The sequence below is a fragment of the Chiloscyllium plagiosum genome, unplaced genomic scaffold (assembly GCF_037043375.1).
Source record: "Chiloscyllium plagiosum isolate Xiang-an unplaced genomic scaffold, Cpla_swu_hap1 HiC_scaffold_36, whole genome shotgun sequence".
Lineage (NCBI taxonomy): Eukaryota > Metazoa > Chordata > Chondrichthyes > Orectolobiformes > Hemiscylliidae > Chiloscyllium > Chiloscyllium plagiosum.
In genome coordinates, this window is record NW_028270174.1 from 14,458,428 (window position 1) to 14,481,259 (window position 22,832).

Consider the following 22,832-nt stretch of genomic DNA (forward strand, 5'->3'; position numbering starts at 1 on the left):
GTGGTGTAGGCGGGGACTTCAGTCAGCGTGTAAAATGTAGACACAATTAATCGTACGCCGAGTGCTCGATCGAAGTACCGGGGTACCTTTTTTCCAGAAAAACAAACACACTGCTTTTTCTACCCGTTACTGCAGATGGTCGCAAGGCAGATGGTGCCGGCGATGCCGCTCACAATATTTGTTGTCATCCTTCGTATTTCTAGAGGGGGCGAATCCTCACCAATCGAGTGATGGGTGGTCGATCCAGGCTCTGGTCACGTGGAGCGCGCGAAGATGGCGGCTGAGCGAGTGATGGCGGACTCTGTGTCCTGGGGCCCTGAGGGAGAGAGTAAACACCCTTCAGGGTCTGGGCTAGCTGCTCCTCTTTGAGCCGGTAAACTGTTGTCGTGCTGTTTTAGTGTGTAGAGTGGATTGTGTGCTAACTTCTTTCCTGCTGGCCTCAGGCGCAGAGTTAGCTTCACTTTCTGTTTGATGGTCTTCATGATGTGGAGGAGCCGGTGTTGGACTGGGGTGGACGAAGTTAAAAATCACAAAACTCCAGGTTATAGTGCAACAGTTTTAATTGGAAGCACTGAGTTTTGTGATTTACATATGAAACCAACATGGTCATTCTAACAGACGAGAGACTTAACAAACAATCAAGGTATTTTTTAAAGTATAAGTTTAGTTATATCACACTGTAAACTTTTGCTATAAATTCTGTGTCTTACAGTTGTGTACTCCGCAACCACCTGATGAAGGAGCAGTGCTCTGAACCCTCGTGCTTCCAATTAAACCTGTTGGACTATAACCTGGTGCTGTGTGATTTTTAACTTTCTGTTTGACTCTTTCTGCAGGGCAACACCTGCATTGTTTTATATAGAACATTACAGCGCAGTACAGGCCCTTTGGTCTTTGATGTTGCGCTGACTTGTGGAACCATCTGAAGCCCATCTATCCTATACTATTTCATTTTCATCCATATGTCTATCCAATGAACATTTAAATGCCCTTAAAGTTGGCGAATCTACTACTGTTGCAGGTTTATCTGCGCGTTTGAAGTTTATTGCAATGGAGGGTAAAAATAGGAATATCTTGTGACAACTGTACAGTGCATTGGTGAGACCACGCTTCAGTTTGAGAGATGTACTTGCAGGTTGTTATGCAATGATGTGTTTCATTAATGCAAATTTGCTATAACATGATTGATGAATTGGGGACGCTGTTTCTAACGCATGAACTTTTAAAGTGTGTATTGGTTATAATGTGGTTCTGGCCTCATTAATTTAAATGGTACTGCTATTAATAACTTTCTTACAACATGGGGTTGCATGAGAACAGAACTACTGTGCTATAACAGAACTGGCTATGTTATAAGTGCCTCGGAGGAGTTTCACTCAGCTGATTTCTGGAATGAAATGAGAGAGTTGTAGTTTTTACACCCTGGATGAAGGCACTTTGGCCCATCGTGTTCACTCTGATCATTAAGTAGCTATCTATTCTAACTTTATTTTATGCCTGCAACCTTGTATGCTGTGGCAAATCGAGTGCTCATTTCGTCTTATATTGAAAAGTTAGGGGGTCTCCCATTTAAGAGATGAAAATTTTTTTTTCTCTTGGTAGGTCAGCATTCTCCGCAACAAAGAGTAGCTGAAGTAGAACAATTACTTCTATTGAAGGTTACCATTTTGGTTTAACTGACCCTTCCTCAGAACTGATGGTACAGAGAAAGGTCACTCAACCTGAAACGTTAACTCTGATTTCTCTCCACAGATGCTGCCAAACCTGTTGAGCTTTTCCAGCAATTTATTTGTGTCTCTGATTTACAGCATCCACAGTTCTTTTGGTTTTACTTGTATTCAAGCCTGAATCATGGTACAGGCAAGAAGGTGCCATGAAGACCTGTGATCAATCCTGAGCCTATTGGATGATAGAACAAGGTGGATGGGCTGAATGTGCTACTCCTGTTTCTAAAATCTCCAGGTCATCATACACAGACAACCAGTTGGGTTGTACTGTTGTCACACAATCATGGAATCAAATCCTACACATAATCCAGTACTGATGGAATGCTCGCTATTAGGGATGCTGCCTTCTGAAAAGATGTTTATTTCAGGTCTCACATATCCTTTCAGATGAATGTGGCATAATTAAATTTTATTACCCTGCTAAAGTCACTAATTCAACTTAATTTATAATTATATGCTTGTTACGTGTAGGACTTTGCTGTGTTCAAATTGACTGCTGATTCCTATACTGTCACCTTACTTTGAACAACATGGTTTGGCTGTAAAGCATTTTAGGGTTTCCAGAAGGAGTAAAATGCAGTATAATAAATGCAAGCCTTTTTTTTTTCTTCAGGCTCCTGCAGGCAGTAGTAAAATTGGTCACTGTAAACTGTTGGTCAAGTCTCCTGGACTAGTGTTCCAGGAGTAGAGTAGTATGATCAGCAAATCTGTTGTCTTTCAGATCAATGGCAATGCTCTTGTCTCATCAGAAGGTTGTAGCTTCAAATCTCACTTCTGAGGCTTCATTCAGCACATTAGTCTGGCTGTCATTTCCTTGCAATACTGTTGGGAGTGCCATTTCTCAGGGAGAAAGTGAGGTCTGCAGATGCTGGAGATCAGAGCTGAAAATGTGTTGCTGGAAAAGCGCAGCAAATCAGGCAGCATCGAGGGAACAGGAGAATCGACGTTTCGGGCATAAGCCCTTCTTCAGGACCTGAAGAAGGGCTTATGCCCGAAACGTCGATTCTCCTGTTCCCTGGATGCTGCCTGACCTGCTGCGCTTTTCCAGCAACACATTTTCAGTGCCATTTCTCAGAATGTTATACTGGTTTCTTGTCTTTTATCCTTAGGTGAATGCTAATTTCTCTTTAGCACAACTGTTGACCAGGACATGAAAATTTCCCTGCTCTTTAAATCTTTAAAGTTGACTTGTTGAGGTTTGGTTACTGTCCGATCTGAAAATGGCACCTTTAAAAGCGCTCAACCAAAATATCAGCCTTGATTCTGCACTTTACTATCTGGCATGGGCTTGCTATCTAGCAAAGACTTTAATTGCCACTTTCTTAATTATATAAATACGCAGTGCAGCATTTTTTGAAAGTCTGAGCCAGTTCTTTATATACAATTTTTAGGAACTTGCATAATGACAATCATGGGGATTGTAGCATTTGCAGCATTTCCTGACAAGTGATAGAACCTAAATTCCCTGAAGGTTTTGTGGAAAAAACATGTAATTTTATTGAAATTTAGTTCAGAGTTAATGCTTTTCCATCAACTGTTCTTGAAAACCCATACCACAGCCTACGTTTTGATCACTGTGTGATTTGGACAGCATGACTATAATCACTGCGTAGAGTGTAGTTCAGCTGATCAATTAAATGTAGGGAAATGAAAAGTTATTGACAAAAAGGAGCCATTCTAATTTATGAAATGCTTTGAAGCCAAAGGCACAGTCAGCTGCAGCTTCTGGAGCTGATTTTCTGCAACAGAAGTTCTTAGTTGCCACAAACCCTTCACTTGTTCTGATGAGTACAAGGTATACACTGTGTGCAATTATTTATGGATCTCTAGGGAGATGGTGGAAATATTAGACATCATCCTGTGGGCCAAGAGCTTTTAGTGAAATTGTTCCCCCTCTTAAAACCGGCCCTAGCCCTGAAGCCGCGACCAATTTTTTTTATTTCAAAACTTTTGTTAATTAAAAAAATCTTTATATTGATGCACACAGTCACTAACATAGGAAGGAGCAAGCATTGGAGTTTGACTCTTATCCAACAAACAAACCAAAGACCTGTCTTACACATACAAGACTATCATTTACATATAATCGGGATACTAGAAGGGTCTGATAACTGGATGGACCCACATTTACCTTCAGCAGGAATACCTCAGACAGTGGTCTTTCCCCGCTGCATCTAGGCAGCAGTTGCCCCAAGCTTTCCACGTGCATTAGCATGAATTCATTAAATGAAAACTTGGTTTCTCACACAAATTAGGACGTTGAGATGTATTTCAGGGTATTTGTGTGATTGGAGATATGGCATGGAGTGGACGTAGTACATTTGGGAGGAAAAGGAGACCTTAGATCTGTGGCTGTCAAAGCTGACCATGACATGGTTTTCCTTGTCTCATGTCTGGGACTGTTAGGATTGTGTGACAGCTTCCCTATTGTCTTATAATGTGATTACGAGGGTAGTGGAAGGCAAGTTGGATGGCCTGCATTTTGTTTTTTGTCAAGCAATTGCTGTATTCCTATTGTTTAGTAAATGTATGTACGGTACTGGGTTTTTACCTACCCATGTTCGTATTCCCAGCTAGCATGCTATGGAGATTCATATTCTGTTTTTTTTTTTATTGGAGCTTTCTAAATGCTGACACCATATCAGTGGTTCCTCAACCTTTTATGATATTGCTCTAATGGTCTGGCAGCAGATCCTGGTTGAGCTGTTCTGCGAGGTGGGTCAGAAGAATTATGGTGAATATTTTGTCAGAGAAGAATAAGATTCCTCTGACTGTTGAAAGATGAGGGAGTTCCTTTCTGCTTGCATAGGTGAACACTGATCTCTGCACCATATTTGTGGACCTGAGCAAGGTCCCGTCATGTTAGTCATTAGGCCCTGTGACAGGTAATGGAGAAATTTGGCTGTCCACTGAAATTCACAGTGGTGAATCACAGTGGTGCAAATAACGTTTTTTTTTCAAGGTTTTTGTATTTATGGTTATGGACTGAAATGGGAAAATACCTGTTTTAAAAATGAAGGATTATTGAGGGATTACAGCACTTTTTGAAAGCAAGTAATTTGATGTTAATTGTTAATGCTGTTTATACACTTGCTTGTTCAAGAAGCAATTGACATGCAACAAAAACAGAAATGGTTGGACACACTCAGCATGGTTGGCAGCATCTGTGGAGAGAAAAAAATGACTTTATACATCTAGTGATCCTTTTTCAGAATTGTCCTGAAGAAGGGTCACTGGACTTTGAAATGTTAACTCTGCTTTCATAGACCTGCTGAGTTTCTTGAGCAATTTCTCTATTTGTTTCGGATTTCCAGCATCCACAGTTCTTTGCTTTAGTTTAGTAGTTGACGTGTAGTTTGCAGATGAGCTGGAGCCAAGAGTGTACAAATGGAGAATTACTGAGTAACAAGTAGCTGATTGGTCTAGACTAGCGACCAGTTATCGATGACTGAGGCCTTCGGCCTGCCAGCAACTGTGTGATTGGCTTCCCGGCAGCTGAACATTTTGGGACTGTGAACGTAATGAGAACCATCAGATCACTACCAACTCAGAAGCTGTCTCTGTTCTCTACAGTAAAAAGAAGCATTTGAAGCATGAAGAAAGACGGTTCATTTTCCTTCAGTTGTTGTCAGCTGCGACTTATAATTAATAAGTCTGAGGCATCTTGAACATTAAATCAGTCACCCTCTTCCTCCTGCAAACCATTGAAAACACCTATACAATCAAGACCAAGAAGCAGCGTTTTGATCAGCACAAGAATCATCACAAGAACAACCACTGAACTGTTTCCAGTCTTTTCCTCACCCATAGCACCCATTTTTTTTCCCTGCCTGTGTTTGTGTATGGCAGTATTTATAAAGGGTTAGAGTTTTAATTAGTGGAGTTACATGGTGATGGTTCATGATTGTTTCTAGAGTCTATTTGCTTGTAATATACTTTAGGCAAAGATCTGTCTCCATGGACTTCATAAATTCCTGTTTGCTGAGAACATGCAATGCAACACAAACGTGTTTTCTAATGCAGGCAACACTTTAGCTTGACATTACTTCAGTTTTCATTCTGTTGATTGTAATAACCTTTTTCAGGAAAGCTCTTTCCTGAACCCAAAATTTCAGTCCATGACCAGAACTCGTCAACCATTCAGTTATCTCGGCTGCAAAGTTTCTTGACCTTTCTATGTTGGTGGGATATATGCAAGAATTGTCAGAGCAGGTGTAGCCTTCAGAGATTTAGCATTAGTCTGGGGATGAGGAGGTGTGAATCTGCCTAACAAACAAAGTGATAATGCCTGCTGTGCTGTATGCATGCGATACTTGGACTGTGTATCTGCGTCATGAAGTTCAACCTCATTCATGTGAGTTTTTGGAAGCTTTTGAAGATCAGTGGCAGGAGAAAATACAAAACACTGAGGTACTCGACTGAGTTAGCATGCCAAGCAGACACTTCATATTGCAGTGTTCACATCTGGGTTAGGCTAGTCATTTAAGCTGGAATGCTTGACACTCAAAGCAGACCTTCTGTGGAGGGCTTGGGCCTGGAGTGCTATAAAGACACACTAAAGACATCACTTAGGTGTTTTGATATGAACTTTGGTCCCTGGAAAAAGCTTGCGCTGGATTGGATAATGTAAGAGAAAATCCTGAGGTGTCAACTTGCTTAAAATTGAATCATTTGTGGTCCTATTTGCAACGGAGACTGTTGGGGGAAGATTGACCTTGTCAGTCACTGGCACACCCCCATAATCCTACCAAAGCCCTCAATGGTCAAATTGTCACGTGAGCTTTTAACGATGAACAGCACCAGTAACCTACTTTAAATATCTTGGTGTTGAAAACTGGTCACTGTTGTAAATAACCAGCTGTTGAAGTTTGGAATAAGTACAAATGATTATTCACTTGCTTCTGGGACATTGTTAAGCAATCAGTTTGAGATACTGGAAAATATACGGTCAAATTTGAAATGGCAGCTCCATTATGATATGACAAAACAAGCACTTGAAGTTTTATATTCTTGAAATCTGACATCCATTCTCTTGTGCTCAATGGAGAGTAGAAACTGATCACAATATGAGATTGTTAACTTGCATGTGTTTGCCAGATTCTTTCCCTAGGATTTACTTTTAAGATCTGCTGTTTTATCAGAGTATTATGCATAGAAAACATTTTTTTTTTGTGCCTCAGCAGAAAGTTTTCCAAAGGATGCATGTAAATGGTGAGAAGATGACTGATCAGCAGCGTAAACTACCAGAATGGATGGAGTCAGAAGAAATAAAAGAAGCTGAAAGTCAGCAAAAGGTATACGGGAGTAATTGATTTTTCTTCCCTGTCTTGCATGACTGTGTTCTTTTTGAAAGAAAAGACTTAGTTATTTTGAATTTGTTTTAGGCAAACATTAATGACTTGTTGGATTATGGTACAAAAGGAGACCACTCAACCCATTGAATCCATGTTGGCTCCCTGCAGAATTACCAGACAGTTTTGTTTTCCCAGCACTATTCCCATAGCCACGCAGGTTTATACAATAATGTCAACACAATTTCCTTTTGAAATCATTGATCATTTTTACATGGGCTGGCAATCTGTTCCTATTCCATCATCTTATTGCTGTAAACCTTGAGCACATTTTCCCTGCTCATGTCTGCTTTAGTCATCGACCGCTCCATCCCGTGCTATGTTCATTTAAACCCTTTCCCACATCTAATTAATATTCCTCTGAACTGTACAGATTTATCTCACCATTGAGTGATTTGCAAGGAATAGTGACATAGAAATGTACAGCATGGAAACAGACCCTTCGGTCCAACTTGTCTATGCTAACCAGATATCCTATTTGCCAGCAGTTGGCCCATATCCTTCTAATTCATAACCCCATCCAGATGCCTTTTAAATGTTGTAATTGTACCAGCTCTCTTCCTCCCCTGCCCCCCCCCCCCCACTTCCTCTGGCAGTTCATTCCATACACTCATCACCCCCTGCATGGAAAAAGCTGCCCCTTAGGTCCCTTTTAAATTTTTCCCCTCTCATCCTAAACTTATGCCCTCTAGTTCTGGACTCTCTCACCCCAGAGAAAAGATCTTGTCTGTTTACCCTATCCATACCCCTCATGATTTTATAAACTTCTAAAAGGTTCTCCCTCCGCTTCTGACTCTCCAGGGAAAGCAGCCCCAGCCTGTTCAGCCTCTCGAGGGCAAAAATTTAGTGCAACTGAAACTCAACTTTATCTGCAACTGCCCACAATTTCAGCTACTTCTCTAGCTACTTCGCTGTGATATTTGGAGTCTATACTGGGCAAAATTGCTTCACAACCATGAAGAAGCAGCCACCTTTTGCCCCAGGCGTTTTTTAAACTGCTCTTTATATGTTGTTTTGAAAGAAGAAAATTTGCATGAATTAACTGAACTTGTGGTGTGAAAACAACTGAGTCTCTCCTCTTGGCAATTTAAGACCCAGTTACAGCAGCTCTGTAGGGAACCATAGTACAGGCTTACTCTGAGAGAGAAGATATCTCTACACTACTAGGAATGGTTTTGTTGGAGGGCATGACGAGTAGGCTTCTATTTAAAAACAGGGGGAAAAAAAGAATCTTTTCTTGTATTCCAGGTTTCTTCTACCAAGAAAAATGCTCTAGAGGACAAACTTCCCTTCTTGGAGTTTCCTGGTTCCATTGTATGCAGTTATGAAGCAAATGACTGTTCTTTCCTATCAGAAGATTTAAGGTAAGATTTCTGAAAGAAAGCTATACTTTGTCATGTGTAAGCTAAATGGTTCTATGTTTCTTGTGTACTAGCTTGAATGAAACACAACAATTGGTATTTACATCATCTCCTAGTTGTTTCTTAAGTTTGGCGAACCAGGAGCTACTCACTCATTAGCTAGTGATATCAATCAAAATGTGACCTCTCCTCAGTGGAATTAAAAGAAGGCCATGGGTGCAGCCATCATGTGGCTGCTGTCATTGTTGGTTTAGGTCTTTGCTAATGTCACACTGGTGCAGGTCTGAGATCGTTGTTTTTTGGTCCCTTCAGTTGTGAGTTATGTGAGTGTGACCAGAAGAGGGGCAAATAATCAGTGTGTGAGAGAAATAATTGTGCACCATGCTCCTTCATTCTCTTTCCCTTCACCAAAAAGTGTATTTCTTTTACCAAAGAGAAAAAGCCTTGGATGTTAATAATCGTAACTTCATGCACTGTCAGAATTGGGAATACCTATATGTGAATGTCAAACCCTCCCACATCTAATTAACGTTATTCTGAACTGTACAGATTTACCTCACCTTTGAGTGACTTGCAAGGAATCATGTCATAGAAATGTACAGCATGGAAACAGACCCTTCAGTCCAACTCGTTCATGCTGACCAGATATCCTAAATTAATCTAGTCCCATTTGCCAGCACTTGGCCCGTATCTCTCTCAATCCTTCCAATTCATATACCCATCCATATACCTTTTAAATGTTGTAGAGGTTAATGTGTGTATGGAATGACCTACCAGCGGAAGTGGTGGAGGCTGGTACAATTACAGCATTTAAAAGACATCAGAATGGGTATATGAGGAAGGTTAATTAGATGTGGGAGAGGGTTTAAGTAAACATAGGGGATGGAGAGGTAGATGACTAAAGCAGACATTAAGCAGGGCAAATGTGCTCAAGGTTTACGATAATAAGATGGAATAAGAACAGATAATAAAAATGGAATTACCTATATATGAATGTTGGTTATACCTTCTAATACTTTATATTTTCAAAGGCTAGGTCCTATGAATGAGTTTCTCATTTTCTAGATTTTAATTTTAGATGTTTAATATTTACGGATTATAAATGTTAGCTTTTTTAAAGTTAATTGCACATTTCTTTATTTTAGGTCTTTTATTACGAAGCAATCAGCAATCGGATTTGACATAGAGTGGCCTCCGACATATATAAAAGGAAAAGTTGGAAAAGTTGCACTTATTCAGCTGTGTGCTTCTGAGAAAAAGTGCTACCTGTTCCATATCTCTTCCATGTCAGGTCAGCATATGATAGTATTTTTATTCCTTCATTTCTCCCCCTCCCTGTCATGAAGGCAGTGGGCGGGTGCTGGAAGCTCTTTCGTACATCACAAAAGTAACACTATACCATATTTTTTTTTCTTTCCTAGTTCTGATGAAAAGTCATTTATTTGATACGCTAACTGTTTCTCTGTCCATAGCTACTGTTCAACTCAAGGTGTTCTCACCTTTTTGTTTTTTCTAATTTAACTAATGTGTCACTCTCTTCCTTCCACGTTTAAACATGGTAACAAAATAATGTGCATCTTATGGCTAGGTGGGGAAAATAATTTGTTAGATCTCATTGGGAGGGTGCAGGGTTTCACTCCTCTTTAACATTAGTAGTGCTGCCACCTGCAGATGACCTTGCCTTAGTGCAATACATTGTATCTTTCTTTTTGGAGATGGGTAAAAGCAATACATTGATTTTGCGTTCTCATTCTTGGTAATAGGGATACTGCTGGCATCAGTAGTAATAATTCTCGCTCATTTCTTTTGTTGACTTTGTTTGCAAAATGGATCTTCTAAAAAGATTTTATTCTTGAAAGGTACTGATTTGGCAGAAGCCTTGAAAAACCTTGTGGACCAAGAGTGTTGTGGATTCTAGGCAGTAGCTCATCATTTACCAAATGAGTTGAATCTGTATTGATGACGTAAATTTGGTTTTAGGATTTCCAAGTGGACTCAAAAGGTTGCTAGAAGATGAAGCAATTAAGAAGGTTGGTGTTGGAATTGATGGAGATCATTGGAAGCTAATGAGAGACTATGATGTTAAACTCAAAGGTTTTGTGGAATTAACTGACATGGCTAATCAAAAGGTAAAATATTATTAATTAATGCATCTTACTGTGGGCTAAAATGATACTGATCCAAGATTTGGGACCTGAGATCTTTTGAGTGCAAAGATGATTAATTAAATTAATTGTGAGCCAGGCAGATTTTTTTGTTAAGGAATGTATTTTAAGATTTCAGATTTTGCAGGCGAAACTAATGATATTTGTAGCAATAACAGCTCCAGATCAAAAAAGGGCACTTCATGTACATTCTAATGTGACAGCATTTAAGTACAGCAAACCTTTTTATTAACTGGCACCACCTATGGGACAGGATTGTGCTTGTTGATCAAATATTTCAGATAATGAAGGGGACAACATCATCAATGTAAAAGGACACATTAAGTAATGCAAATGCACGGCAGGGGGGTCTACCTATCACTGTTTTACTTTATTTATAGCATCAATGATTTAAATAACAGTGCAACTTTACCTTAAATAAAACTTTATGGCAGAGAACCTTCTCACTCGTACCCTAAACTGTCTACTCGGTGGTAGATCATAGTATTTGAAGGGAAATTGATTTAAAATTGAATCAATTGTTGACATTTCATGAGGCCATTTGATTAAACAACAAGTATATTTACATTGAGGTAAATACATTTTTAAAAACATCTGTTACAAATGGATAGAATGACTTTCTATCTGTAGCTTTAGGGTGCAGGACCTGGAGTGTAGGGAGGTTAGGAACATGGCATCAATCTCAAAGGAGGGTGCCTGTAATGGGGTTCAGGCCTCTGGCACAGAGCCTGTCCCCATTGCTCAGAAGGGAAGGGTGGAGAAGAGCAGAGCAATAGTTATTGGGGACTCGATAGTTCGGGGCACAGATAGGTGGTTCTGTGGGGGCGAGAGAGACTCGCGTTTGGTATGTTGCCTCCCAGGTGCAAGGGTACGTGACGTCTCTGATCGTGTTTTCCGGGTCCTTAAGGGGCAGGGGGAGCAGCCCGAAGTCGTGGTCCATATTGGCACCAACGACATAGGTAGGAGGAGGGCTGAGGATGTTAGGCAGTCTTTCAGGGAGCTAGGTTGGAAGCTCAGAGAACAAACAGAGTTATTGTCTCTGGTTTGTTACCGGTGCCACGTGATAGAGAGTCGAGGAATAGGGAGAGAGAACAGTTAAATGCGTGGCTACAGGGATGGTGCAGGAGGGAGGGATTCCGGTATCTGGATAACTGGGGTTCTTTCTGGGGAAGGTGGGACCTCTATAAACAGGATGGTCTATACCTGAACCTGAGGGGCACCAGTATCCTTGGGGGGAGGTTTGCTAGTGCTCTTGGGGGGGTTTAAACTAACTCTGCAGGGGCATGGGAACCTAGACTGTAGCTTTAGGGTGCAGGACCTGGAGTGTAGGGAGGTTAGGAACATGGCATCAATCTCAAAGGAGGGTGCCTGTAAACAGGAAAGTGGCTTGAAGTGTGTATACTTTAATGCAAGAAGTATATGAAATAAGGTAGGTGAACTTGCAGCGTGGGTTGGTATCTGGGATTTCGATGTTGTGGCTATTACGGAGACATGGGTAGAACAGGGACAGGATTGGCTGTTGCAGGTTCCAGGGTTTAAATGTTTTAGTAGGGTCAGAGGTGGGGGTAAAAGAGGGGGAGATGTGGCATTGCTTGTCAAAGATAGTATTACAGCGGTGGAAAGGACGATGGATGAAGACTCGCCATCTGAGGTAGTTTGGGCTGAGGTTAGGAATAGGAAAGGTGAGGTCACCCTGTTAGGAGTTTTCTACAGACCTCCTAATAGTCCTAGAGATGTAGAAGAAAGGATTGCGAGGATGATTCAGGAGAAGAGTGAAAGTAATAGGGTGGTTGTTATGGGGGACTTTTTAACTTTCCAGATATTGACTGGGAAAGCTATAGCTCAAGTTCGTTAGATGGGTCGGTGTTTGTCCAATGTGTGCAGGAGGGTTTCCTGACACAATATGTAGACAGGCCAACAAGATGTGAGGCCATACTGGATTTGGTTCTGGGTAACGAACCAGGCCAGGTGTTAGAATTGGAGGTAGGTGAGCACTTTGGGGACAGTGACCACAATTTGGTGACTTTTACTCTTGTGATGGAGAGGGATAAGTGTGCACTGCAGGGCAAGAGTTATAGCTGGGGGCAGGGAAATTATGATGCAGTGAGGCACGACCTAGGATGCGTGGCTTGGAAAAGTAGGCTTCAAGGCATGGGCACAATTGATATGTGGAGCTTGTTCAAGGAGTCTCACTTCTGTTGTGGGCAAAGTCTTAGAGAGAATTGCAAGGGATAGGATTTATGAACATCTGGATAGGAATAATGCGATCAAGGATAGTCAGCATGGTTTTGTGAAGGGCAGGTCGTGCCTCACAAACCTTATTGAATTCTTTGAGAAGGTGACTAAGGGGGTAGACGAGGGTAAAGCGGTAGATGTGGTGTATATGGATTTTAGTAAGGCGTTTGATAAGGTTCCCCATGGTAGGCTACTACAAAAAATACGGAGGTATGGCATTGAGGGTGAGTTGGAGGTTTGGATTAGGAATTGTCTGGCTGGAAGAAGACAGAGGGTAGTAGTTGATGGCAAAGGTTAATCTTGGAGTGCAGTTACTAGCGGTGTTCCGCAAAGATCTGTTTTGGGACCATTGCTGTTTGTCATTTTTATAAATGACCTGGAGGAGGGGCTAGAAGGTTGGGTGAGCAAGTTTGCGGATGATATGAAAGTCGGAGGAGTTGTTGACAGTGAGGAAGGATGTGTCAGGTTATAGCAGGATATAGATAAGTTGCAGAGCTGGGCAGAAAGGTGGCAAATGGAGTTCAATGTAGGTAAGTGTGAGGTGATTCACTTTGATAAGAGTAACAAAAAGACGGGGTACTGGGCTAATGGTCGGATACTTGGTAGTGTGGATGAGCAGAGGGATCTTGGTGTCCATGTACACAGATCTCTGAAAGTTGCCACCCAGGTAAATAGTGTGGTGAAGAAGGCATATGGCGTACTGGCTTTTATTGGTAGAGGAATTGAGTTCCGGAGCCCTGAGGTCATGTTGCAGTTGTATAAGATTCTGGTGCGGCTGCATCTGGAGTATTGTGTGCAGTTTTGGTCGCCATACTATAGGAAGGATGTGGAGGCACTGGAACGGGTGCAGAGGAGGTTTACCAGGATGTTGCCTGGTATGGTAGGAAGATCGTATGAGGAAAGGCTGAGGCATTTGGGCCTGTTTTCATTGGAGAAAAGAAGGTTTGGGGTGACTTGATAGAGGTGTACAAGATGATTAGGGGTTTAGATAGGGTTGACAGTGAGAACCTTTTTCCACGTATGGAGTCAGCTATTACGAGGGGGCATAGCTTTAAATTAAGGGGTGGTAGGTATAGGACAGATGTTAGGGATAGATTCTTTACTCAGCGAGTCGTGAGTTCATGGAATGCCCTGCCAGTAGCAGTGGTGGACTCTCCCTCTTTATGGGCATTTAAACGGGCATTGGATAGGCATATGGAGGATAGTGGGCTAGTGTAGGTTAGGTGGGCTTGGATCGGCACAACATCGAGGGCCAAAGGGCCTGTACTGCGCTGTATTTTTCTATGTTCCATGATACACTAAACTTTGCGGTAACAGAGGTATATAATTTTTGCCAGTTTATTGAGAGTACCAGTTCATAATGTGCTGGTCAAAACAAAGTTTGCGGTATTTCAATGCTCATCTCCCTTTATAAAATCCTGATTTTTCTAAATTACCCTTGTTTTTACGCTTCACTTCCTTTGACTTCACTTATTCAACTTCCTGCGAGATTGTAATACTATGGTAAAGTCAGTGAAAATGTTTCCTTCTGGTGGGACAATAAAATAATTCCTCTTAGTTACAGAGATGACACAACAACAAATCTTTATTTACAAAAAAAACTCACATATATCCTGCCTTTCATGTATTCATGACATTCAGATATGTATAAAGCCACTGAAATATTTTTGAAGTGTAGCCTCTGTTATGTAGGCAGGCAGACAAGGAAACCAATTTAGCACACAGCAGAGATCATTTGTGTGGTGTGCTTTGGGAGAATTGTTTTGCTCCTTCTTTGACTGTGACATGGGATATTGACTAGGCAGAAGTATAATATTTCATTTGAATGATGCCACCTTTACCAGACAGTTAAAAATCACACAACACCAGGTTATATCCAACAGGTTTAACTGGAAGCACACTAGCTTTCGGAGTGACGCTCCTTCATCAGGTGATCAGAACAATCACCTGATGAAGGAGCGTCACTCCGAAAGCTAGTGTGCTTCCAATTAAACCTGTTGCACTATAACCTGGTGTTGTGTGATTTTTAACTTTGTACACCCCATCTCCGAATCATGTTTACCAGATAGCACTTCCTCGGTACTGTGTACAGGGATTCCATGTTGCTGTGACAACATGCACTTACATGCTGTTATCTTTTCATTTTATTCATTCTTGGGATGTGGGTGTCACTGGCAAGGCTAGCATTTATTGCACATCACTAATTGGCCTGGAGAAGGTGGTGATGAATTGGCTTCTTGAACTGCTGCAATTCCAGTGGGATAAGACCACCTGCAGTGCATTTAGGGAAAGGAATTGTAGAATTTTGATCCATAAGAGTAAAGGAACATTCTCGGGTCTTGAACTGGACTCTGAGGCAGGGATGCTGCCCCCTGTGTCACAAACCCTCCATCCTTAGTAGAACCTGATCATAACGAGTTTTGAGAGGATTTGTAGCTCAGGTTGAGGTTCTGGATGTAGGTTTGCTTGCTGAGCTGGAAGATTCGTTTTCAGACATTTCAGGTGACATATTAGGTAACATCAGTGAGCAAGGCTTGCTTTCTATTTGTTTTAGGTTTCCTTGGGTTGGTGATGTCATTTCCTGTTCTTTTTCTTAGAAGATGGTAAATGGGATGTTTGTTGATCGAATTGCAGTTGAAATGCCATATTTCTAGGAATTGTCATGCTTGTCCGAGGATGGATGTGTTGTCCCAGTCAAAGTGGTGTCCTTCCTCATCTGTATGTAAGGATACGAGTGAGAGTGGGTCATGTCTTTTTGTGGCCAGTTGATGTTCATGTATGTTGTGGTTCTGTTCACCGAGCTGGGAATTTGTGTTGCAGACGTTTCGTCCCCTGTCTAGGTGACATCCTCAGTGCTTGGGAGCCTCCTGTGAAGCGCTTCTGTGATGTTTCCTCCAGCATTTATAGTGGTTTGTCTCTGTCGCTTCCGGTTGTCAGTTCCAGCTGTCCACTGCAGTGGCCGGTATATTGGGTCCAGGTCGATGTGTTTGTTGATGGAGTTTGTGGATGAGTGCCATGCCTCTAGGAATTCCCTGGCTGTTCTCTGTTTGGCTTGTCCTATAATAGTAGTGTTGTCCCAGTCGAATTCATGTTGCTTGTCATCTGTGTGTGTGGCTACTAAGGATAGCTGGTCGTGTCATTTCGTGGCTAGTTGATATGGATACGGATCGTTAGCTGTCTTCCTGTTTGTCCTATGTAGTGTTTTGTGCAGTCCTTGAATGGGATTTTGTACACTGTTGGTTTTGCTCATGTTGGGTATTGGGTCCTTTTGTCCTGGTGAGTTGTTTTCTGAGAGTGGCTGTTGGTTTGTGTGCTATGAGTCCTAGTGGTCATAGTGGTCTGGCTGTCAGTTCAGAAATGTTCTTGATGTATGGTAACGTGGCTAGTCCTTTGGGTTGTGGCATGTCCTCATTCAGTTGTCTTTCCCTTAGGCATCTTTTGATGAAATTGCGGGGGTATCCGTTTTTGGCGAATACAATGTAGAGGTGTTGTTGTTCTTCTTTTTGCAGTTCTGGTGTGCTGCAGTGTGTTGTGGCCCTTTTGAACAGTGTCTTGATGCAACTTCTTTTGTGTGTGTTGGGGTGGTTGCTTTCGTAGTTCAGGACTTGGTCTGTGTGTGTGGCTTTCCTGTATACCTTTTGTGGTGAATTCTCTGTTAGGTGTTCTCTGTGCCATCACATCTAGGAATGGGAGTTGGTTGTCCTTTTTCTTCCTCTCTAGTGAATCGGATTCCTGAGTGTGGCGTTGATGATCCGGTGTGTGTTCTCTCTTTCTGTGTTTTTAATGATTACAAAGGTGTCATCTTCATATCTGACCCAGGGTTTGGGTTGAATTTGCAGTAAGACTGTTTGTTTGTTCTAATCTTTGCATTACAGCTTCTGCTATGAGTCCAGAGATGGGTGAGGCCATGGATGTGCCGTTGATTTGTTCATATATTTGGTTGTTGAATGTGAAGTGTGTTGTGAGGCACAGGTCCAGTAGTTTGAGTATGCAGTCTTTGTTGATAGGTTCCCTGTCTTGTCGTCTGTTCTGTTTGTCCAGCAGGTTGGCTATTGTTTCTCTGGCTAGGGTTTTGTCGATAGAGGTGAACAGTGCTGTTACGTCGAATGAGACCATAGTTTCTTCCTTATCTATATGTATATTTCTGATGATGTCCAAGAATTCCTGTGTTGACTGTATAGAGTGTCTGGATCCGCTGATCAGGTGTTTCAGTTTCTGTTGCAGTTCTTTTAGCCAGTTTGTGTGATGGTATCCCTAGTAGCGATACGATGGGTCTGAGAGGGACGTCTGGTTTGTACACTTTAAGTAGTGTTGCTTTCAGGTTTCATTCTCTGTAGGTCAAACCTGGTTATCTGTCCGTTTTTTTTTTGCCGGTTCCTCTGTGTTGTTTATCCTATTGGTGAGCTGTGGCTGTGAGATGTTCATGTATCCTGGTGGGTAGTTTTCTGCCTGTTTGTCCAACATTGTTCATTGTTCCTCATGAACTGTCCCACCTGTCAATCTTCCTTCGCACCTATCCGTTCCACCCTCCTCTCCAACCTATCACTTTTACCCCTTCCTCCATCCACCTATTGCACTCTCAACTACCTTCTCCCCAGCCTCACTCCCTCCCATTTATCTCTCCACTCCCGAGGCTTCCAGCCTCATTCCTGATGAAGGAGTTTTGCCCAAAACTCCAATTTTCTTGCTCCTCGAATGCTGCCTGACCTGCTGTACTTTTCCAGCACCTCTCTAATCTTGACTCTACTCTCCAGTATCTGCTGTCCTCACTTTCGCCCTGCTGTTTTAGTGTGTTGGTGGGTTTGTGGGCTCCCATGGTGCCAAGAGGTCTGAGTAGTCTGGCAGTCATTTCCAAGATGTCTTTGATGTACGGGAGAGTGGCTGGGGTTTCTGGATATGTTTTGTCTGCTTGTTGGCAAACAGCTCTGCCAACCATCCAACCCAAACTTTGGGTCCGCTACGTGGATGACACCTTCGTCATCGCTAAATGAAACAAATTAGACGAAACCTTGAAGATCATCAATAATACCCTTACTGGCATAAAATTCACTGAAGAAGAGGAAAACAACAAGAAATTGCCATTCCTAGAGGTTGCAGGAGAGTGAACAGCCAATGGGGAACTTCAAACCAGTGTCTGCAGAAAACCAACACATACTGAACTACAGAAGCAACTATCCCAACACCCACAAACGAAGCTGCATTAGAACATTATTTCAATGAGCCATCACACACCGCAGCACAGAGAAACTATGCAGAGCTGAGGAAAATCAGCTATACAGTGCATCCAAAAAGAATGGGTACCAAATGAGCATAGCCCGTCGATTTCTCAGCAATAAAAACCCCACAAGCAGACAAAACATGTCCAGACACCTCAGCCACTCTCCCCTACATCAAAGACATGTTGGAAATGACTGTCAGACTATTCAGACCTCTTGTCATCATGGTAGCCCACAAACCCATCAACACACTAAAACAGCAGCTAATAAACTTGAAAGACCCTGCACAGACAACAAGCAAAATCAATGTCATTTATAAAATACCTTACAAGAACTGTAACAAACACTACATTGGACAAACAGACAGAAAACGATCCACCAGGATACATGAACATCAATTAGCCACAAAAAGACATGACCCACTCTCACTAGTATCCTTACAGACAGATGAGGAAGGACATCACTTTGACTGGGACAACACATCCATGCTAGGACAGGCCAAACAGAGACATGCACGAGAATTCCTAGAAGCATGGCATTTCTACTGGAACTCTATCAGCAAACCTATTGATCCCATTTACCCTGAGAAAAAGAACAGGAAATGACATCACCAACCCAAGGAAACCAAAACACATAAATAGAACGCTGGTCATGTCATCAGTGTTTCATCTGGAGGCTCACTGATGATACCTAATGTGGTGATGAAACATCTGAAAATGAACCTTCCAACTCAGCGAGCAAATCTACATCCAGAACTTGATCATAAAAAGAGAGCAGTCATTTTGGGGGTGTACTGTAGACCTCTAAATATAGGGAGAACTAGAAAGACAGATATGACAGCAAATCTCAGAAAAGTAATAGGGTACTGATAGCAGTGGATTTCAACTTCTTTATTAACTGAGACAATGGCTTAGAGGGGGAGGAATTCTTAAACTATGTCAATGAGAGCTTCTTAAATTAGCAAGTATAAAGATCTAAAAAGGAGGGTTGATGCTGGATCTAATTTATGGAACAAAGGCATCAACTGATAGATGTAGCAGCCAGGGAGCATTTCAATGCTAGTGAACAGAATTCAGTAAGATTTAAGGTGAATACAATGTTATGAAGGTGTACATGTGTACTGTACCTTTGAGAAAGAGGAAGCTAGCAAGGATTTACTGAAAGCACAGTGTCCTGAGCAAGGTGAACATGTAACATTTGGTTGAAACATATAGCTGGTGATGTGTTGCCATGGAACAAAAATAAATTCAAATTCGGCTAATCAGTTTAAACTGTGGCCCAGATACCAAGATCCAATCAAATTTTACTGTTCGGAATGACATCAAACCAATTAAATGATCCGATGTTTCGGAGTAGAAAACTGGACATTTTGAACAGTTAGGGGGAGAACTGCCAAGAAAACCAACAAGTATAGATGCTAGCTGAATAGCTGTCTGAAAGGTACCTGTTCGTATGAAAGACCTGTGAAGCAGAATATTGAAGAAAAGATGACAGAGGAAATTCTGCAGAGGAAGGTACAAAGAGAAGATTCGACAGCTGGCTGTTTTTGAAATTTTGAATTTTTTTTTGTAAATCTTAATCTGTTTTTTTATCGGACCAGTATTGTAGAGTGGGAGGTAAAAGATAGGTATAAGAGAAAGGAGTTGTAAATAGTTGTTTAATGTTCTCTTTTGGACTTAAAGACTAGAATTGTTAATATTTACTTTAAATAGTGACCTTTGGTATAGTTCTTTGCCTCTTGAAATTTAAGAGGTGAGCTTCTCTGTGTGTCAGGTCTAAATTAGCCGAGGGGTTTACCCCGTGTTGTAACAAGATGAGTCAAAGATTCTGAATTGGGGATGGCTGATTGTATAAGATAAAATAGGATCTGGCCAAAGTGAATTGGAAGTAGCTATTGCTGAAAAATCCACATCAGAGCAGTAGGAGACTTTTTCTAAAGAGGAATAACAAGAGTGCAGGGCTGACCTATTTCTGTGCAGGGTGGAACCAACAACCCCAGAAATTTCTGGATATCAAGGAATGGAAATGTTATAATCAGCTTTAAAAACAGAGGAAGTTATGGTAAATACTAAATGCTCAAAAGAGTAGATTCCCTCGAGGAGAATAGAAAGTTATGGGGGATTGCTTAAAGAAAGAAAGAATTAGGAGCACAAAGTGGGGCCTAAGAATAACACAGGCACGTAACATTTAAGGGATGTCTAAAGGGGTTTAATAAGTATATTGGGACAGGAGAATGACCACAGAGAGTAGGCCCCATTAAGGACGAAGCAATATGTGTGTGGAGTCAGAAGATGTGACTGAGGTTTTCAAAATACTTCTTTACATCTATATTCATTACAGAGAAGGACAGTGTAGATGTAGCCATTGGGAGAGATGATTATTTTACCATTTTTAGTGGGCTTGAAAGTGGATAAATCTGCAGGCCCAGATGAGATGTATCACAAAATGCAGTGAAAGACATGGGCAGAGATTGCAGAGGCCCTTTTCAAATCCTCTCTTGCCACAGAATGGGTCTCACAGGACTGGAAGGCAGATAATGTGGTATTTAAGAAGGCAGGTGGGGAAAAGCCAGAGAACTCCAGGCCAATGAGTAACATCTGTGGTAGGGAGACTATTGAAAAAAAGTCCGAGGTACACAATTAATCTCCATTTGGAGAGGCAAGGATTAGTCAGGGATAGTCAGCAAGGCTTTATCAGGGGGTGAGCAAGTCAAACAAATTTGCTTGAATGTTTTGACGCGGTGAGAATAAAAATGTTACTAAATTATTCCCATTAAACCTGCTCTTTATAAAACACAAGACTTACACACTTAAGTCTCTAAAGCTAGTTAATGAACAACATTGAATTGTTGTGGATCTTTGTGATCATCTAGGCCTATAACATTTCTCTCTAATAGTTTGTTATAATACTTCATGTTTAGTATTGAGAATCTCCTCTTTTCCTTGAGTCTATCTGCAACAAGCATCAAGCGACTGCTGCTTTAAAGGCTTTTAAAATTCCTTCTTCCTGAAATTCGTAATTGAATTTTTAATACCAAAAAGTTGTTGTAATCTAATAGCTCCAGAATAAAATTCAGTATCTCCATTTCCTTTCGATGTCAGTTTTTAATTCAACTCGGGTTATGTCGATCGCCCCTATCGTATAAAAGTAATCGTTTGGTCATACAGAGCTGGAGTATTGCTGAAAAACCATACATTTTGCTGAAGCTTTTTGTCTTGTGTGCAGGATAAAAAACTTTGACAAAATGTTTTTTTTTTCTGGTAACGTTATGTAAAAATGCTACCTGACTTGCACTTCTTTTGTTCTTACAGGTAGTTCTTCTATAATGTGATGGTTGTGTTCTTGTGAAACCCCACATTATAGTAAAACTGAGCCTTAGAAACAGCTCTTAAAATGTTGCTGATGTAACTAAGTTACAGCCAATGCATGTTTTAAAGGTTCACTCTGTAGAAAAAGCTTTCCAATTCATCAGTTGCGTTAAAGTGAATTTACATTAATGAAGTGTGCTTTATAGCAAAATGACCTGTTATATAAAAATCTGGGTTTTGTTTTGAAGGCCAATTGCTAACTTTCCTTCTGGAAGCTTGTGCCATATTATTAAAGTGGGTTCATATCATCTTTCTTAAGGCCAACTTGAATTAATGTTATGTTATAAAATCTCTGGAAAGATTTGTTCTGGTTCTGAAACTTGTTCTGCTGTGGTACAACACAGCTGAAATGTGCAGAGAGGTGGAGTCTGAATGGATTGGTGCAGCACCTCTGTGGGAAACAGCTCTGGAAGGATGCATCTGTCCGTTGCAGTGACTGGGATATGTTTCCACTAAGTGATGAGCAACAGCGATATGCAGCTACTGATGCCTATGTATGTATGTTCAGTTATAAATACCCACACTCTGTAATACTGTTTATCCAGTTTTTAAGTTCAAATATTCTTCAGACGAAGTGCTTTGTAACTCTTTAACTTGTACCAATAATTGGTTGTTAATTTATGTCTTGTATGTGTTTATGAAAATTAAAAGCATTGAGGTATAGTAAAGCTTAATGCAGATGCTGTGCTACTGTAACAGAACTGAGGCATTCAATTCCTGTAGCTTATCAGTAAAATCGTGGATGACCTGTACCATAATTCCACCTAGGTTCGATAACACTGAATGCCATTACCTAAGAAAATTCTATCTGTCTTGTTTTCAGTTGATTACCAGCCTCAACAACTTTTTGGGGTCTTTTTAGAATTTTCATTTTGCCCTCAGTTGCCGTTCTCTTGATCTCTGCTTTGATGGGGAAGCATTGTAGAGAAGTTGAGCTCTTCCTTGTGTTGAGATTGGAGTCAGAATTAGCCAACTGGTGTTCCTGTGCATCTTGACAACATATGAATTGACCTGTTGATATTGATTGGTTTATCTGAGTAGTCTGTTTGTCAGGACCAGTGTTGTAGAACATTGGAAAATAATTGGAGGGAAGCAAAGGTTGTTTTTATTTTTAAAAGCAGTGTAGTTGCGGCCAGAATTGTTCATGTGTTGAGATTTCAATGGCAGCTGTGGGCCAGATCATAAGCCATGATCATCACCAGAACGAGGGAAAGAAAGTTGAGAACTGCGAGCAGAGAACCACTGCTTTTTGTCATTTATATAAATGATTTGGATGTGAACGTCAGTGGTATAGTTAGTAAGTTTGCAGATGACACCAAAATTGGAGATGTAGAGGATAGTAAAGAAGGTTACCTCAAATTATAACACGATCTTGATCAGATGGGCCAATGGATTGAGGAGTGGCAGAT

The 22,832-nt window shown here is 41.2% G+C and overlaps 1 protein-coding gene across 7 annotated transcripts in view; it reads left to right on the top strand.

Annotated features, from left to right (window-relative positions):
* Positions 1-258: 258 nt before the first annotated feature.
* wrn (WRN RecQ like helicase) overlaps positions 259-22,832 on the top strand; it is a 104,507-nt gene continuing 81,933 nt past the window's right edge. For 5 of the 7 annotated variants that reach the window (XR_015753311.1, XR_015753314.1, XR_015753315.1 and 2 more), the window contains exons 1-6: positions 259-373; positions 6,911-7,021; positions 8,327-8,442; positions 9,585-9,730; positions 10,420-10,568; positions 21,768-21,917. Coding sequence is in view for 1 of the 7 variants with exons in the window: in XM_087979980.1 (XP_087836106.1) it covers positions 6,926-7,021; positions 8,327-8,442; positions 9,585-9,730; positions 10,420-10,568; positions 21,768-21,917 (657 nt within the window). In the remaining 6 variants the exon portion in view is untranslated. Of the gene's footprint in view, positions 374-430; positions 644-6,907; positions 7,022-8,326; positions 8,443-9,584; positions 9,731-10,419; positions 10,569-21,767; positions 21,918-22,832 lie in introns of those variants that run through there. The other 2 variants (XR_015753312.1, XR_015753313.1) reach the window with 2 other exon arrangements.